Raw genomic sequence first — 17,228 nt, 5'->3', positions numbered from 1 at the left:
TTCTGTTTGTCTTTTTGTGAAATGCCAGGTTTGTTATTGATGTAAATCCCACACAATGTAAACAGCATGTTCTTGTGACTGCTGGGGACTGAGCACATCAACAGAAACTATGAAAGCAATTCACGGTGGCTCACTGTGTTCTAATTATTGATCTTGTGCAAAGAGCTAAGAGAATTAAGTTTGTTCTCTGAAATTAGTGACTGGTGTAGGCAGGTATATCCAGCACCTCCAATTTTATATTTTCTGGCAGCATTGTTTTAATTGCTGATTATTTGTTTTTCTATGGGAGAGTTCAATTCACAGTGATGGGTTTTGAGAAGCAGCAGGGCTGACACCTGCACACACACATGCAGAGGCAGCTTCCAAGCAGCAGCACTTCTTAGTCGCTGACAGAGCATCATATCAGTGCACAATCTGAAGAAGAGGTGTTCTTTCTCTGAGCGGTCGTATTTGGAACTTTGCAGCCTGTTACTGGCAGCCAAACTACCTGCTCCACACCCTGAGATCTCTCAAATATCTTGGTGCTTCCTACTGGCACCTCTGAATGCTTGGTGAAATACTGAATCTGCAAGGTGATGGTGCAAGATGGTCAGGTCTTAAAAGCCAAAGAGATGTTACATTGTCAGGAATCCAAACAAATTGTACCACAAACCAATCTCTATTTAGATGTGGATTTAAAAAGAAATGCTTATTTTTTACTTAATATTGTGAGTATGTGTGATTGTTTGCAATAAAAGTGACACAATTGCTGCTGTCATTGTGTTAAGCACTAATGGGTCTGATAGATGGTCGTTAATTATTTAACAAGGACATAAGAATTGTCTTTTTTCCAGACGTTTGAGACCTTCAGTGTATAAAAAATTAACCCTGTAATAGCCAAGTGATATATCTGTACTAAAATATTGTAAATTATGTAGTAGGAAGTTACATTTCCAAAATATCTAGATGTATGGGTTTTGGTTTGGGTTTTTTTCTGATTTCTTTGATTTTAATTAGGCCAAAAGTACAAAAAAATAAAAAGCCCTGACAGGCAAACAGAAGAGGCAGAAGAAGAGGGGGTGTCACCTGCTGTAATTTTTTTACTTTCAATTGCATGCTGTGTTGGTTGCCTTCTCCTCTAATGCCTGTGCAATCTCAATTTTGATGAATGAAACATTGCAGCTCCAACCCTCTATGAGCAGACCTGGTCTCCTTACTGTTATTTTCCCACCTTTCTATATGCAACCCATTATAAAATTCAGACATTTGAACAGAGTAATAGGTCATAGTCCCTAAACGAAGTAGGGTTTTTTTTGTAGCTGTCTAAAGTCTTTGCAAAGGAATGGAAGTGGCACGAACAAAGCCCTGAGGAAATACCACTGATGATAGGTTAAAACTCACAGATAAACTTCTCTTAAAGAAAAAAAAAAGGAAAAAAAAAAAAAAAAAGAACTACACCAAGGCAGCATAACACCAAATACAGTAAGGAAAATCTTCCAATTTTTGCAGTCAAAGCTCCCTTTCTTTGCCATCTCTTTCATTTGTTATTCCACAAATCATGGGTTTCATGCATTTTAAGATGTGTCTGTGTTCTGTCTGTACCTTGGCCCTTGGAGATCATGGACACAGAAAGCAAGTTTCTCATTTACGCTTCATTCCACTGTGGAAACAGCCACTTCTGCAGCCTTGCCCCTTGCTGTGAGGGATGTGCCAGTGAAGCAGAGGGCATGGCTGGAGATGTGGCAGTCTGGCAGCCCCCCCCGGCCACTGGACACTAACACCAGTGACACCAGCCCTGACACTCGTGGACTCAAACCAGCTGCTTGAGTCCCGGTCACAAGGTTGTATTTGCTTGCCTTTTCAGTGGAGCTTGTGTATCTAACCCTCCGGGTTAAAGGCTACTGCAATCTTTAATGTGTTCTGGTTCCATATGGAAGAAATGTATTTTTTTATTATACAGATATATACAATTGATACCTTCATTCCCATTATCCTGTATGTTATTTTGTTTAGATATTGAATGACATCTTGTGTTGTCATATTTCCTGCAAATGAGAGGTGTATTTCAACTCTATTGAAAATAAATTTTAAAATACTGCAGAACAGGAAAAGTAAGTCCCTTTTTCTCTGGTCTGTCTTTCCATATGATGAAACATACTTGTGAATCATATGCATGGTATTTATCTTTCACCTCCTGCCCCCTTTAAACAGGTGCAAATGCTTTTGTGGGGAAAAAAAAGGGGAGAAAAAATCCAGCAAATCCTATGTCTCCTTTTCTGGCTGCCCTTTTAAAGTCTGCTTGTTTTAACTTTCCCTTTGATGAGGATATGAATGAAAATCATGTTTTGTAGGGAATTATGAGCAGCAAGAAAAAAAATCACCTGTTGACTATACAAAGGCAGCAGTACTGGGAATTTTTTGGGGAAAAAGAACACATTCATCTCTATTTATGTATTAGTACCATCATGAGGACCAAATTCAGTTGTGATGAATAAAATATTGAAAAATAGGTTCTTACACACAGGCTTACATGGGACTGCTTGTATCTATCTGGACCAAAGTAAAAGGTAGAAGCTAAAAGAGGTGTAAAAAAATGGAACAGGAATTTAAGTCTAAGCATAGGTGCTTCATCAGCCATTTTTGCTTAATTTTAAGAACTTAGTGAACTAATTCAATAGGAATAAGAGCAGAACATATATGCGATTTTGATACATGCTATGAATGTATGCCATGCAATGCCTTTGGGACACAACGGGAGAACTTAGAAACCCAGGTAAAGCTGAGGATGAGAGATATGTGTGTTTATAGCTCAAAAGGTGAAAGTATAAGCAGAAAGTAAAATCCTTGCCCTATTTTATGTCAGTTTAAGGTCAAGGTACAGTTCCTCCATGTTATGTGGCATGGAAACAGGCCTGCAATCACTGTGACATTCTCAGGGCAAAGTAGTTCATATGGTTCAGAGCAATATTTTAATATATTGGTGGTTTGATTATTGTGAGAGAAAGAAAGAGAAAATACAGTTCAAAAGGTTCTTGAAAAACTTGAAGGAAATGGACAAGAAAAATGGAACACAGGTAAACAAATACTAAAAGACAAAAATTCTCACAATCTTGTAAGCAAGGAGGCACAATCTTACAAAAGCATGGCCAGTGCCTGATGATGTGACAGCAGTCAATGAATTAGTTTGCATATCTAGGAAAAGAAATTACAAGGAGCTTTGCTCTGGAACAATTAAGCCATGGTCTAGTGGTGGGACACTTTTTTCTTTTCCTTACTGATATTATTTTTTTCCAGTTCAAGCTTCTCTCAAAATAACAAATTTTCTGGATCTTTTTTGACTGGTTTTTTTTGGGGTTTTTTTTCTTTTTTTCTTTTTTCTTTATTTCTGTTTTGTTTTGTTTTGTTGGGTTTTCTTAATGTCTGTGAGACCTGGGCATGTAAAGAAAAGAAGACAGCCATGTAAATACATAGTAACAAGAAATAATATAAAGCAAACGGTGGGGAGGAATGAAAGGATATAATCTGAAAAGCAAGTACAGAAGTTTTGTTGAACTTCCTTGGGCAGGTAATCTAGGGATAATACTCCACTGCCTTTGGCCACAATGCTGAATTTTAGAATCGTGTGTAGGGTGACAGGATGTGAGCATAAGGCAGTGCATGTGTCCTCTTGTCTGAATTTCCCTGCTTGGGGAGAAGCCCCGGCCAGAGCTGGAGCCAGCAGGTGGACATGAAGGGTGAGGACGACATTCTGGCCACAAGAAATAATGCGTCACTTTAGGCACAGTCTTGAGCATGGGCTTTCCACCATGGCTAAGGAGAAAATAGGAGTTTTAATATAGGAAACAACCCCAAAGCTCTTCAGGTAAACTATAAATAATAAAAAAGGTGTAAGAGGAAAGTTATGTGAGTGATCAAGGACCACTGGGGTCTGCAGAGCTAGGGACTAAGTGATAAATTAGTGCTCATAACCCACAGGTAAAGTAATCGCTCTCTGAAAAGGCAACTGAGATCAAGGTAAGTTCAGAGGCATCACCAGGCTTCCTCTGAGGGTAAAGAAGTCACTGGCTGAAATTCAGCCTGTTTTCAGCCTTTCTGAATAATCCCTTGCATTTCAGCATTTGTGTACAGTACAGCTTGAGACATCCTTTCCTGTGAAAGAAAGATTTGAAAAACTGTTCTCAGCCTTGGTGAACCAGTGAAAAATTGTGTTTCCAACGGACCTGGAAATCGAAATATCTGATATTTTCACCTCCATGCTTTTTGCTTGAGAAATCAGTAGGCTCTTTGTAAAATCTTAAATCAGTCTTTCCTTTGCATTCAGCAGTTTGCTCCTGCTTCTTACAAATGATGTAGTAGGGAACACCTTAATATGTGTATTGATTATGTTTCCTTTGTCAGTCAAGGGTGGGTTACAGATTAACTTACTTTTTTGAGTAGGCTATAGTTTTGACCCTGACCCTATGCCTCCAATTGTTTTTATACACAGTTCAATTGTAATATGTATCTTCTAGCTCATTTTAACTTTGCAATTAGCCACTCAGGTCTATAGATAATGCATTTTTGATGCCATGTTGGCAAAGAGAAAGATCCTCCATTTCTCAGGAACATAGGTGATGTGAATTCACTTCCAAGCAGCAGTGAACACAACCATAATCTTGAGTAAGACCTCCTTGCTTTCTTGGAAATGCATTCAGCACAGCTGAGCCTCTTCACAAAAACTGGTGTGTGTAGGGTATGGTATAATGCATTCTGCTGGAAAGCAATATGATACAGAGGAGTCAGTCCTCCCATTAGAGCACTGTAGATGAAAAAAAAAAAAAAAAAAGAGAAAAAAAAAAAGGTGATTATTCTTTTTTTCCTTTTGCAGTCTGCGTTCCTCAGGTACACATTAGAAGGGTTAAAAGTTGGATGTTTATACATCTCAGTATTCATCAGGATTGTTCATGAACAGATTTAAGGATCAATATGTTGTTATCCATGCGATATTAAAATTTTACTTTCCGCAAGACAGTTACAGGAATATGCTCTAATAGACAATGAGTTAGGTAGAGACTTGAGAGCAAAGCAGTAACTGATTTTATGGGAAATTGTCATATTTCTAACACCTTGAGCAAATAGCAGCATTGATTATCACTTGGTTGCCAGCAGCTATGGATAAAAATCTTGCTTTGTTTATTGTTGTTATAAAAACTATTTAGTAAATCTCTTTCCAAAGATTTTTTTCAGTTCTGCAAAGCATATCGTAACACTGAGGCAATTAAAAAGCCCTAATCCTTTGCTACCACTGGTTTTTATACCTTTAGGGGTTTTGCCAGACATCTATATATTCACAGTGTTCATAATCAACCTTTATAAGCTTGTTGCTAAAAGAGGAATTTTATCTGAGCATCAGGATGTATCTATAATCATCCTGCTGTTACCCATCCATAACAAAAACAAGCGTCGCTGCTGAGTGTGAGCAGTTGCATGTAATCATCTCCTGTTTAATGAGATACATTAAGTTTCTGCTTTTTTAACATATAATGATATACACAGAAGCGTCTGGCTTGTTTCCTTTCACCACTTCTGACTGGTTAACAGTGTGATCCCATTCCAAAAATGGCATTTTAGTGGCTGACATTTTATTTCCCATTAATTGCTTAGTTAGAAGAGGAGACAGAATGGATTTTCTTTGCTATTGATTCACTATACAGCTTTTGAATGTTTGGGTGTGAATCTCTGTACTTTAAGGTTCTTCGCATAATGGATATTTGAAGTAATATATACACACACACACACACACACACAGAAGTATATATATATATATATATAAAATATATATATATTTCCTGCACTTGCATTTCAAAATATTAGCAAGAAATTTAGGATCTGTGTTTATATTCATCCATTTCAGGACAGGCAGCTTTGCAGAATATTTAAGGGCCTGTCAGCCTGTCAGGTTTTGGCAGCCTTTCAGATTTGATGTCCATCATGTTCTACCTTCTCATTGGAAAATGAGAGAAGGAAGGAGAACAGAGAATGGATTCAGAGCCCTTTGTCTTCACATGTGAAAGCTGCTTTTGAAGAAAATGGGGAAAACCTGTTGAATGCTTACAGCTTTGCTTCCACAGTGGAAAAACAAAGCTGGGCAAGAAGCAGCACAGTGAAAGAAGCAAAGAATTGCTGGTTTTGTCCTAAAATGCCTATTAGCTCTATAGAAAGAGAGTTCAGTAAGAAACACCCAAAGGTGGTCTCTGCTCCCTTGGCTTCCCTTCAGTGGCCAACTGCAGCTTATTTGAGTCATGGAACTAAAAGAAGACTTAGCTAACGTATTTTCTCAGAGAATGGATTACATTTGTTACAGAATGGTTTTGCCTTGCACTAGTCTCCTCAAACTGAGGTTTCTCTGGGCTTGCCTTTCATGTTCTTATGAACACCCAGCGTAAAACAGCAACAGGATGACAAAGAGACATTAGCAAGAAGTTCATGTAATTGACCTACCCTAACTGACTTATTCATTCCAGCCCCTGTCTTTTATAATCATTTAGGCAGTGTAATTCATGCACTGACAGGTCATAAAAAAAGGCTGCAAGCAGAAAAAATAGCTAACTACTGTAAAGAAAAAAGAAATATAAAAAAGTACATTAAAGTAGGCCACTTCTTAAAACTTGAGGGTTTTTGCAACTTTTTCTAGCTTCTCAGCTTGTAAATTACACCCATTTAAAACTTTCATAAATTCACACATCTTTTGGAAGGAACATGTAGAACTGAAAGAGCCTAAAGTATACCTTACAAAATACCTCAGAATTTGCATCTATTTATGTTTACGTTTGCATTTGTAGAGACGTATGGACATGACATACAATCATACTCAGGGATGTCTGCAAATGCTATGTAACCCCACCATATATATTAAAATACACCGTTCCATCTGACATTGCACAATAGTAGCTAATTAATGTTAATATGCCTGTCATGCAATGGCAAAAAGTGGAATTGGTTTTCTTTATCCAGCACTTCAGTGTATTGCAGAGGAGCAGAGATTTCATTGGTGGTAAATGGTAAGAAAAAGTCATGTTTGGTTCTTTTTGAGTACTTGGCCATTTCAATAATTATTTTGCTTCTTTTCTTGATAGTTTATATTATTTGAGGCATTTGGATTACAGAAGGTTGTCCACAGTAATGACTGTAAGTGTCTGGATAAAATTGTGCCAAAAAATTCCACTGTTATTTGGAAAGGTTTGGTCTGTATCTGAGAGCACTCTGTATTCCTCCTGCATTATTCATCCAGGGACAGAATGGTGGATTGATGTGCGACTGGATGAGAATTTATTCTCAAGCCCATCATGGTTTGTTTTAACAGCTATGTTGTTAAATCCTTCCTTTCAGTCTCTTAATTTAGTGCTGTCCCATTTTTCCCTTGGCACTGACCTTTTCTAGCTGAGAACCCAGCGCTGTCTACAAGCTGATGAATTATGGCTGTTCTGAGTGGAAGAGACCGGGAAAGATAGGCTGGTTTACTCACATTCTTCTCCAAGATGTCCTATAACAGCAGTGGAAGAAAATATTCCCTACAATGCACACAATTTTTTTCAGTCATACTTTGGGGTGTGTGCCTTTACACACAGATTTTGTACAGGAGATAAAAGATGTCTCTCTGTGTTGACACAGCAAGGAGTTATAGTTGCCGTTTAAGCTGAAGCCTTAAAGCAGGTATTTACCACAAATTTAAATCTCAAGGGAAACCAGGTGTTGAGGATTAGGTGGGGAGGAGATTGTGCTCTTGAAGAAAGAACATCTCATTTCATTGGTACAAGGATTCTGGCTGCATTTCCTTTAAAGCCAAGAACGTACTCAAGCCAAAACCCACACATTTCTGTGAAAGTTCAGAGTGGGACTAAAGCAGAAAAATAATTTAACCCACTTTTATATGTCTGTGAGGATGAAGAATGATATTATACTTGACCTTACACTGTAGTACGTGCTGGCTTTCTGTGAGCTGCAGCCCATTCTAAACCCAGTTACAAATTTGGCTTATTGCTAATTTTTCTAAAATTCATTTTGCTTCTTTTATTCAGGTAAGGCAATACATTTTTAGCAGTTCTTCTCTTGAACTTCTGTTGAAGTATTCTAGATTTAGCACATAAATAAATGCCATAAAGACAGTTTTAAAAATTAGCAACCTTTTCCCGGCTGCTCTCCCAAACTAAACAACTTTGATTCACTCACTCCAAATGTGAGGGTCATGATTCAGATCTACATGACAGGCTTCATTTCAAAAACATTTTTTCACTTTTGGAGTCAAACTGTATATATCAGAAATGCTTATAGCAAGGAAATTTTGTTCTCTTTCAGCGATGTCCCACTGAGTTGATGACTCTGAATTGTAGGTATCCATCAAGAGAACATAAATAACTGAGCACTGCTTGTGTTATAATACTAACTTCTATGTGGATGGTGAGAGAGACATGTGATTTCTCCTGGCTAGTGTATATTAGTAATTTGGGATCATTCTTGAAGATATTATTTAAAATATGCTTTTATCTAACATCATTTAATCTTGCAAATGGTAAATGATGAGTATATGCTCTGCCTTCCATACAAAATATTATTGCCTTTAATAAATTACAGTTTGATATGACCATAGATGCCAGCTGTAAGCAAAGCAACCTTTCTGTTATGAAACAAGGAATTTTTTGTAATCCAAGCTGTTCTGTTTCAATCTGGACAGAAAATGAAACCAAATTCAGGCTGTGATCAACACTGTCTTAAAAACACACAAAAATCTGTCCAAACTGGGTTTTATTAGTTTGTCTTTATATATGCTATGCGGCTTTTATTAATCACCTTATTTTAGATGCCCATGAATGTACACGAATAAAAATATTGCTACATTATTAACATTAGCAGCCATATGCCTGTTAATTAGAAATCCTAGTGAAGTAAGTGCTAATAGTTGCAATAGCATAAATTCACATTTACTTTTACCTAAATTTTGTCAAAACCTGCGTTTTGTTTCTTTACAAGCAGTGCTATTCACATCTTCAGGTCTTTTAAAAAAGTAAAAGATGAGAGATAGGAATTATAGCTAAAAGTTTTGGGTTTACATGCTGACATCCTTACTGCACCCTCAGTGATTCTTTAACAGAAAGAACATCCCTGATTTTTCACCTGCATGATATCAAGTCCTTTTTTTTTAAAAAAAAAAAATGATTATTTTTTTTAAAGTTCTTGTGTTTAGGAATCTTCCAGAGAACAGAAATAACACTAGCTCTGAAGAGCCAGTAATGGTGTCCTTTGACTGTTGTAGCCTATTAAGGAAATTTTCTGTCAAAGACCATGGAAAGTATGTGAACGGACTTCTGAGCATTTGCTCCTTTCATGGGGTGTCTGTAGCATTTGCAGGTTCATCTATTACTGCATTTTATTTTGAAGCTTTGTTAGTAAAATCACTGCAAACTCTGTAGTGGTAGCTAAAGCTTCATGTTCCGTGGTATCTTACTTGGCCAGTTTGCACATAGAGAATTCTGTTCTTGTGTTTTTGTGTTTAAAAATTATGCTTGTATTAAGGGGCTTTTAGGCCCAGACCAGCTAAATGTCTTCTTAGCATACAGGGAACATGATATCAATTTCTCCTTAATCATAAAGTACCTAACCATGTATTGCTGGGTTTTCTGCCCCTTGAAGGTGAACTCAGAACAAGATCATTTTGACCTGTAGCCTTTTGGCCAGCTCAGGAGTTGGAAAATCGTGGTGCTGTGGATGGGAAATCTTGAGTAACTTTTTTATTCTCTTACACCAGCATTTTTCAAATAGGTATACTGTAAGAAGGTAGTCTAAGTCACTTAATTCAATGTGCAGCAAGTCAGAGAAATATCAGTTTAAGTTCTCTTGTGCAGGTCAAACCTCCAGATCTTACAGGTCTCGCTGCATAAATACGTCTATGATATGGCCCTTTGCCCTTCTACAGCACTGCAGCTCTTTTCTGGGATCTCATCATTTCACTCCTCGGTTACTCCAGCAACCTCTCCTCCTGCACTGAGCAACATAGTGCTACCCCCACAATCTCCATCCAGAAGTATGACGCAAAGTTCATTTCCCAGATTCATTATTTTAAATGTATTTCTCTTCTGAGTGCCTTCTCATTAAACACAGACTGCTTCTCGTCAATTTTAAGGCCCTTCTTTATGAGTCATTTCCAACCTTTCTATCCACTATTAAAATATCACTTCCTTCTTTTGATTCCTGTGTTGCTAGCCTCTGACCCCCAAAATAACTTTGTGCTGTCTCTGTGCTGCTTTTCCCACTCCGCAGAAGTTTCCCATAAGCCTCCACAGAGCTTGTGTTGTCCTTTTGCCAGTCTCTTCTTAAAAATCCTTTTTCATCATTCTTACAAAAAGTGTTTGCTACCCAGCTACTAGCATGCTGTTATCATTGCCTGGATATTTTGGAGGGTTTTTTTGCCCTGTATCAATCACTATTGGGACTGAGAGTTGTTCACATCAGGAAGAGTCCACTTGGTCTTTGCTTCCAAAGCACTGAGGTCCTGTTCCATGACCTGGACTTCTAAGTGCAAATAATAAATAGTATCAGGGTTTGGGGTTTTTTTACAGTGCTTTATTAGAGTGGCTGTTCCTTGTCTGGCAATCTCTTTGAGTGTGCCTTGAAGTTGTGTTTTCTGCTTGGCAGCTCCTGCAGCTGCACTTTTGCTGCCCTGCGTGATGATCGAGTCCCGTTGTGCCCATCTCCAGGGAATTCCACTGCCTCCTTATTTGCTGCTGGCTACAATTCAAGAGGCTGACTGCTAGCTATATAATTTCTGTGTGCTGTAACTAGAACAATACCCTCCTTTCCTATTTTTCAGAATAAAACACAAGTCTAAAGAGGCTTGAAGGTTCAAGAGTCCAAGGTAGGAAACTTGTGGAAGCCCTTGTCCTTGGAAATGCCTGCTTTGATGACCATGGTAGAGCTGTGGTCTTACACTTTCCGCGTGGTGTGAAGTGGAAGGTTCCTTTTTATTTAGCCCTGACACCTCATTATGATTCATTTACTGAACAGAGTTGTAGTTTAAAATTGCAGGTGTTCTTGTAATTTTTAAACAATATCTAGAAGCTATATGGCTAGCTGTGTTGTCATGCTAGTTTGCAACTCTGGTTTGCAGCATAGTTGTCTTGTTCGTAGCTGCATAATTATTTCTTCCTTCCGAGTCCTGTAGTAAAAAAAAGTACATGCTTTGTAGGAATTAGTTTAAGTGAAGGGCCATGGCTACAAATGGACATGTGCAACTTCATTAAAGCTAGCTAAACTGAGCAGACTAAATTGTGAAAGCCCAGAAACTGGAAGTTGCACTGATAACTTATTCAAATATTTTCATTTACTCGATGACTTGTGGGACAGTAAAGCATGCTGTACTTTGATTTTGAACTATAGCCATTTACTACTGCACCATATTATTGACTGGCATGGAGGCCTAGCTTCATCATGTCAGACTTCAGCCTCTGATTGGTAGAAAGACATTACTTGGTAGGGAAATCATCTCAGTTGTCATCTAAATTGCTTTGCAATAGTCCTTCTGCCTCCATGTTGAGAACACAGGTAACCTGATCTTCATACAGGCACTCCTAAGTTTGAGATGTGAGTGATGGCTCTTTATTTCATTAGTGTTTTGTTCTTAAATTAAAGTCGATTCTGACAGCACCACATGGCTCCATGAGCTAAGACTCCACCATTATGATGGCCAAAGTCCAGTGCTGAGTTTTGGCAACACTGGTGGGGACCCCAAAACGAAGAACTCTGCAATGACAGACTTTTTGATTCCAGGAGTTGGAACCCACGACCTGTGTGTTGTGATACTTATTAATGCTATAGCAACCAGGAGAATTAAAACATCTGAAAATAGGACTCACAGCAACCAAAAGCTTGATGGGAAGCTGGCAAAAATATCCAAGTGAAAATTCTTCTCAGCAAGGTGCAATTTAATACATCCTTCACTTCTCTAGGACCCAGGAAGCTGTATCAGATTGCAGTTTACAGCCAAAACCTACTCCTGGGGTTTTAGAAATTGGCAACTGGTATATACTTTATTTTTCAAATGTTGCTTTGACAGGAGAAAACCACCTTTTATATAAGACTTCAGGTTAAGTCTGGGCACTGACCTTGGAAGAGAAATCCTGAACACAAATTCCTGTTTGTTAGTCATGTATGTTTTTGCAATTTATTCATTCACTTCCTAATACAAAATGTCCTGGGATCAAAACCCAGAAAGTCATTCTTGCAAGGAAGATCTAAATGACTTTCAGCTAGATACAGGTTGGATACAGATAGGCAGGTAGCCTAGGGGAGTGCTTTCACCATTGAGTTTCTCATAAAATGCCATTGTACTGCCTTTCCCTCCAGCAATGGCTTTGAATGAAGTCGTGTGTGGATGATTTATTTTTTTTTTTAAGTCAGTGCTGTTAGCACATTAGTAATTTTCTCAGAGTTCTTACTGGGTTGAGTCTTAGGTATGCAGATCTAGATTTGTCCCAAGTACATGCAGAAACAGCATCTTAGGTGTCATGGCTACTTACTGGAGAAAATATAGGTGCTTACAGCTTTTCAGCCAGCTGAGATGGTGTCTGAGACAAGGCTTTAGATATCACTCTTAACCTAGAAATATTCAGTTTCCACCTGAGCCACAGGGAAGGTGCCCATTTCGGAAGTCCCTTTCTGAGTAATTCTTTCCTTAGAGGAAATGGTGTCTGCAGTTCAATATAGTCATCACCAGGTGCCTAATTTCCACTAATGAATACTCCCCACATCACTGTTATAATACATCCCCACAACTATTAGCCTGCTTTAAAGTAACGCATATTTAAGTGACCTTTTTGACTGAGAGTTTATCCTGGGCAGAACTGCACCCTAATATACTGGATGACTGCAAACTGCGTCTGAAGCTGTTACGCTACCCAGACATCTGGAGTAGGATAGCTTCACTACTTGTAGGCCAAATACAGCATTTAGGTTTGGCTCTTCTCTGTTTGCCAAAAAAAATTAGCAGACTTTTACTATGTTTTTTGTAACAAAGACATAGAAATTATGCCCGTTTGTCCAGTCTATCAGTCTGCATTTAGGAGTAGCCAAGTAATTGTGTTGACATAATCAATTTTCTTTGACTTGGTAAAGTAAATACCTACCGCTTCATATGCTGTGCGCTGTCAGCAATGCTACTGTACATGCCAAAGAAATGAGAAAGAGCCAAGTTTGATTCAGAGGAGGGATATGATTTGAAGGAATCATACTTTAGTATGCAAATGGATATTGTTTGGAAAAACACACAAATAGCGTTTACAGGCAACCAACCATTTCTAGTATGGGGGAGCATGGAATGACAAACAGCTTTTGTTTATAGCAAAAAAAGTGAGTATTGGCTAAGAAGTAGTGTTTATGGTAATTGAGCTTTACAAGGAAGTGAAACTTAGTGGGGAACACAGGGGGTAGCATTTGCAGTGAAGCAGGTAATAAGGAGAGCTGCGTAGGCATTTCCTGATTAGCATCTGCTGTTTCAACAGCTGAGGAACATGACTTGCATGTAAATGCTTGTGCTAGGCTTTAACAGGCATTCCCTCTAGCATGCCGCCTTGCCTTCTGTTTTTATTTTGAGTCTCCTTGAGCCCTACTGTGATTTGGAATCAGTGGAGGATAAAGGAGAGTAACACAAACAACAGATGTCTTAAAGTCTTGGAACAGAGAGAGAAAAAGCCCTGTGGCAAAGGAGAAGGTGCAGTTAAGGTATTTCCATTCAGTAGTTTTGATGCCTTTGGTACAGACTGTATTTGCATTTCTGCATGCGTACATATATACTGTTGTGCACACAGGTGGTAAAGAAGTAGCAGTGCAAAATATGGCCATTGCACACAGCAGAGAATACTTTTTGCATCCTGTATATGAGTGTGACCTGTAGACACTAAGTGTACTTGTTCAAACAGACAAAACAAGCTGGTTTAGGGCAGGTTTGCAAATTATTTCCCAACTGCTGCAGTAATTTATTTTAGCCTGTTGCTGGATAAAATTAGAAGCATTTAGGTTGGAAAATTCCGATAAGATCATCAAGTCCAACCATTAACTCAGGACTGTCAAGCCCATACACTAATTCTTTTTATTTCAGGCTAAAAGATGTTCCATAATTGAGAAAGCTAATAGTACGCATGGTGTCCATCAAGAGAGCTTTGCTTACAGGTGGTAACTTAAGCCATGGCAACACAAATACTGTGTACCCTGATGTGAGGAGAATCCGGTTATGCACTAAATGACATTTAGTGCAGATGCAAAAAAGTACTTCATCTGTGCTTGCTGCTATGGGGAACTGTGGCTTTAAGGACTACAATTTCCAGAAAGGAAACCTGTGACAGAAACAGCTGTGAAAGTCTTAAAATATACAGGCAGCTAGAGATGGCATGGAGACCCTGAAAACACATTACCCGCTGAGTGTTAACTCGGTACTGCGTGGGGCTGGGAGCAGAAAGATGGGCAGGGAAAAGAAAAATACTGTGAATGGAGAAGTAAAAATATACTTCATATTTCCAGATTTTTGCTTCTTGGGAAAAGTAACTGAAAGAAATATAAAAAAGAGAAGTCAAGGCTAAGAACTTTTTGCTCTGAAAGCTTAGCAAGCTAACTTCCACTTTTCCCCATCTACCTCCTCCTTTTATGTCATATCTTCCACAGGTTTCAGCAGATGGGTCCAAAGACAGAAAATCACACTCACACAAAATCCTATTTTCTCGTGATATTTTAAATGCAATTTTATTTCCTTATTAACTTGATGGGTTTTTTCAAAGGATTTTGGTAAACTCTGTCTCAATATATTTTCACACTGTTTATTTTGTTAGTTTCTTGTGTATTAGAAAAAAATTTAAATTATTATTTGGCTACTGATCTACTGAAGTTTGTGCTTAGGTTAACCTTAGTAAAGAGTTGAGGACAACTGCTGTGTTACTGAATGTGAACTCTGAAAAGCATTCCAGTTTTGGGATGAATGTTAAGGATGTCAGTAGGACTTATTTTTCTTTGTACATATATTTGTACATCAAAATAGTGTTTTCTTGTGGTGTTTCAGGCCATGTGGACTCTAGGAAACTTATACATATTTTAATATTTAGGTAGCAACATTTTTTAAGCATCAAATATTAGTTGTTATAAGCAATAAGGGAGTTTCTTGCATTTAGTATGTGAAAACTGAACAACTGTTTTTTCATTAATGCTATTTTAGCATAGATCTTCTTAATCTTTACAAGGATATCCTATCAGAAAAATAAGCACAATAATAATTATGCCTGTTTTTTCAATAGCGCTTCTATGCCTGTGATGCTTCCTCTCTACTTTGAAAATATACTATCCCTGTTGCACAGATGGGGAAACAGAGGTATCCATGGGAGGTGGAATAACTTCACCTGGAGGTCTTCTGAATGAAGACAGATCTCCTGGTCTCAAAGCAGAACCTTATTATAAGTCATATATTAAGCTTATCAAGAGGTATTTGCAAGTTAACAAAACAGAAGCCACAACTTAGAGATATCATTTAACATTTGCTTTTCCTCTCACAGGAACTTTTTACACCAGAGTGCAAATTCAAGGAGTCTGTTTTTGAAAATTACTATGTAATCTACTCATCCATGCTCTACAGACAACAGGAGTCCGGGAGGGCCTGGTTCTTGGGGCTGAACAAAGAAGGGCAGGTCATGAAAGGAAACAGAGTGAAGAAAACAAAACCAGCAGCTCATTTTCTACCCAAGCCATTGGAAGGTGAGGCTCGGTCCATTGCTGGCAGGTCCTCCTATAAATGTCACAAGAAGAAGAGGGAATGGTTTCTAAAATACCCTTTGTGAATGTGCGTGCCCCGCACAGGGGCCTTTCCAAATGACAGTCCCCAGGATTCATGGAGCAGTTTTGCACTTCAGCATAGTGATGCTATAAAGGCAGATGTAAAATCATTTTTTTCCAGGGATTAAGAGGTCATTTTGCAAGAAAATAAATCTTTTGTGGAAGTGCATTGTGCTGTTTTTAAAATATTCTCTTGGTAGGGACAAAAGCTGTTGTGAGGCTTGCAGTGAGAAAATAGTCCTTGCATTAAGCAAGAATGAAATAATGGATATTGTAGGATAATTGGGAGTTATAAAAGGAATGGATGAAATGTCAACATTTCAAAGTAAAAGCTTTCTAATACAAAACACAAAGGTCTCTTTATAAAATAAATCATACTGTATTACTTAGCCGGCTGATGTAATGCACATAACTTGTGTAAGCTGGCCTTCAAACCAAGACAGAGGCAAATAAATGTCATACTAAGCTTACACACCAAAATGATGTCACACATTATCTGAAAAGTACATCCATTTATATCTTGGAACTTTTTGTTTTATCCTATGTGTTCTGCAGGCCTTTATAAACCTATACTGCTTTTTGCTTCTGGTCCTGATGGCACCCCAAATTTCACTGGTATTATTGCTACACATAGCCTCAGTTATTCTGAAAATTATCTCATTACTTAACATCTGAAAACACGTACCTAAGTAATGATTTAGTTAGCAGTCCAATTTCTTTTAACATTTTAACTTAGATTTTTTTATTAAAGGATCAGTTTGTTAAATTGTTTAGAGTTTCATCATAAGGAAAGAATCTGAATAATCCTATGCTTTAACTTCATTTTGAACTCAGGCTAATGCCTTCGTGCTTTCCTTGTCTTGCAAATGCTTATGGTATTTCCATGAGCTCTCAACAATACTGACACTTTATATCTCAATTCTTTTATATTAAATTGTAAGAATTTTAGGGAGGGAAAGCCAGTGCATTTTTAAAAGCAACGTCAATCCATGTAGATTAGGAAAGAAGCTACTTTCTTTATTAATGTCTGAATGGTCAGACTATCAAAATAGTTTAAATACGGCTTAGCAATAACTTGCCCACGAGAGACATCAGATATGACAGCTCTGCTACCTAATTCCTTACTTTATAGTTCCACCTCATGTTACTCAGTATTTCTGTAGGTCATGGTGTTATTTCATCAAGTTCTTTTAATTAATCAGTAAAGTGTCCTAAACACAGTTATGGGGGTGCTCTGAAGACATGGATCACAACCAGCCATATGTACTCCAGAGAAGACATTGAATTTCAGATTTTCAGAAGCCATAAAAGGATTTAGATTATGTCACTAGAAATGTTAGAACAAGTATTTGATTAGTTAATGATGCTATGAGACCCTTCATATTTATTACGAAACTTCACACCATTGA

General features: G+C 37.9%; 1 protein-coding gene across 1 annotated transcript in view; it reads left to right on the top strand.

Moving 5' to 3' along the window:
- FGF14 (fibroblast growth factor 14) overlaps positions 1–17,228 on the top strand; it is a 140,371-nt gene that overhangs the window by 118,311 nt on the left and 4,832 nt on the right. Inside the window, exon 4 of the mRNA XM_037378053.1 lies at positions 15,543–15,741. Within this exon, the coding sequence (XP_037233950.1) occupies positions 15,543–15,741 (199 nt within the window). The remainder of the gene's footprint in view (positions 1–15,542; positions 15,742–17,228) is intronic.

This window comes from Falco rusticolus, chromosome 2 (genome assembly GCF_015220075.1).
Source record: "Falco rusticolus isolate bFalRus1 chromosome 2, bFalRus1.pri, whole genome shotgun sequence".
NCBI lineage: Eukaryota > Metazoa > Chordata > Aves > Falconiformes > Falconidae > Falco > Falco rusticolus.
The sequence above is the reverse complement of the archived record's forward strand: the minus strand, read 5'-3'. Positions and strand labels throughout refer to the sequence as shown.